This window comes from Montipora foliosa, chromosome 8 (assembly GCF_036669935.1).
Source record: "Montipora foliosa isolate CH-2021 chromosome 8, ASM3666993v2, whole genome shotgun sequence".
NCBI lineage: Eukaryota > Metazoa > Cnidaria > Anthozoa > Scleractinia > Acroporidae > Montipora > Montipora foliosa.
The window spans coordinates 24888235-24890734 of NC_090876.1; the positions used below are offsets into that span (position 1 = coordinate 24888235).

Genomic DNA, 2500 nt, shown 5'->3' on the forward strand with positions numbered 1-2500 from the left:
TCAGGTCACAGGTCATTGTTTTACCAATACAGAAAGTATCCTAAACATTCAAAAAAGCTAACATTAGGCCTCAAAAAATTGGCTAAAAAAAAAAGGCCTAAGGTTAGCTTTAATGCATGTTTAGGATACTATCTGTATTGGTGAAACAATGACCTGTGGCCTGTGGCCTGTGGCCTGTGGCCTGTGGCCTGTGACCTGTGACCTGTGACCTGTGACAAATACCAACCGAGTTCTGGACTGTGAAAAATTAAAACTGGACTGTGACCCTCCTAGGCCATCGTACAAAACACACTATTTTCCGAGAAGACAACAAATGAAAAGCTACGATTAATTTATTCAAACACTTTAACGGAAAACAACTAGCACTGTTCTCGCTTTTGAAGTTTCCAGGATTTTACTGACCAGTCCCACGATTAAATTTATACACCTTATTCCAAAATGGCCGCCATTTTAGTATTCTTTTGTTTGATTGCAAATTGGCCGTTTCGACCTCATTCAGTTTTAAATATTCTTTCGAATTTTACGTTTGAAAGCCAGACCCAAAGGGCCAATTTGCATTCAAACAAAAGAATACTAAAATGGTGGCCTTTTTGGAACAAGGTGTTATGTATTTGCAATGTAGAAGAAGGTACAATGATTGACAATTCCCAGAGTCTTTCCGACCTTCAATTTTGGTTTCCATAATGATACATTCCAGGGGAAAAAAACTTGTTCTCACGGAATCTGTTTCATGAATGGTTTGACAAAGGGTATTTCCAAAAAAGTTTTTTTGAATGCAAAGCGGAAGACGCCCAGTCCGTCTTTCATGATAAGTGAATTTCAGTTTTAATTCAGTTAAGTTATTATTAATTAAAATACAAATAGAGGTGTGTTTGTGGTAACGTCCACATATATAGTGAGCGGAAACGTCTTCCTTTAATAAAAATTATATTTGTAAACTTCAAAAATCCCGGTTCTGTCCCTTTCTTTCCACCACTGTATATTTCTCTTGTTCACTCACATAGAAGGAACAAGATTTTGCGAGCGAATGATGAGGTTTATGAAAGCGGTTACATTGTGAGTTTGCGTAAACGAAATCCGGGAAACGCTTAATACTGATCTCCTCTCCCATGGATTTCTGTTAAGAGCATGAATTACCTGCAACTGCGTATTGCTTAGCTAACTGCGACGATCTTCAGTTCTAACTTTCTTTCATTTCATGTCCATTCCTTAGTTCTAATATATGAAATTCCATGTAAGTTAAAATCATTTTAAGAACAGCAAGTTGGCAAAAGTTAACCTTGGTGAATATCTTTTGGACTCCTCCTGACAAACTATCTGGTACAGTCTTGATTGCGTGCGATACCTGACGTATAGGTGCAACTAGAGTGTCCACCTAGCAAAGAACCAAAGACGTTACACTTAATCACTTTTTATGAGTATCTTCGGTTTATTAGCTTTTCTTAGCAACGCTCAGAGACAAGGCATCATGTGAATAGTCCAATAAATTCACAGGTCTTGTTTTATGGGAATCAGAACCGAAAAAACTTAACACTTAACGTCAGATCGACTGCGCAATTCTACTCGCTCGTTTCACATTTTTTGAGACCCGAGTATTTAATGACAAATTTATTTTCGATAAGCTACACAATTCAAATGAAATTATTGAACGAAGTGTTAATTTTAGAAATCTACACTCTCTTCAGCGGACGTTCGGCCATAATCCCGTCTGCTAACTTTAATTTAACTCATTCGCGCTCCACGCAATTAAGGCGAGAAAAACATGGAAAATTGTATCAACGGTAAGAAACAAAAACCAAATTAATGGAGGCACACCAAGCTAAGCTTCGCTTGCAAACTCACCTTTCTGGCAAACTGTCCTTTCTCGCGGGCATAAGCTCCTGGGATAAGAAAGTTGCTAACAATCTCAAACATACCCGGATGTTGGGCCAAGATTTCTGTAGATAAAAGGTTCTACAACAAACAAAACAGAGATATGAACATAATTTTACCGTGATAATATTGGAGCATACATTGATACAGGCACAAGGATGGTTGCTTTTAGGTCTTTGCAAGAACAAGACATCATAATAGCTGGCCCTTAAAACTGTCCGATAGAATAAAATAAATAAGAAAAACCCAATCAAGCGCATGGATGGGCAAAAATGCAAAATACGTGCCTTATAAGTTGCCAAAAAATTCCTGCGCTATAGCAAAGCGCGTTAAAGGCTCTTTTGTTTTATGATTAAGAGAGCGTTGTTTTCTGCCACGTTTTCTTGTGAAAAGCACAGTGCTTTGGACTAATGCAAAGCACGCTAACCCGAGCCAGTCACCACGCATGTAAGATTGCATTAACTAAGGTAATTTCAAAGGTTTGAACTGAAGTGTGGTACGCGGGTTAAGCCAATCAAAGCTATTCTTATAATTAAGAATCCCTTTGGAATTAAAACAACAAGAAAATAATACAAAGCTACTAAGGGTGATACCGTGAAGTCCTCGGGGTCCTTCCTGAAAGCATGGG

The 2500-nt window shown here is 38.1% G+C and overlaps 1 protein-coding gene across 2 annotated transcripts in view; it reads right to left on the reverse strand.

Annotated features, from left to right (window-relative positions):
* Positions 1-2500, reverse strand: part of LOC137967735 (sorting nexin-13-like) — a 51703-nt gene that overhangs the window by 14295 nt on the left and 34908 nt on the right. For both annotated transcript variants that reach the window (XM_068814288.1, XM_068814289.1), the window contains exons 24-25: positions 1843-1953; positions 1280-1375 (exon numbers count right to left, since the gene is read on the reverse strand). In XM_068814288.1, coding sequence (XP_068670389.1) covers positions 1280-1375; positions 1843-1953 — 207 coding nt within the window. The remainder of the gene's footprint in view (positions 1-1279; positions 1376-1842; positions 1954-2500) is intronic.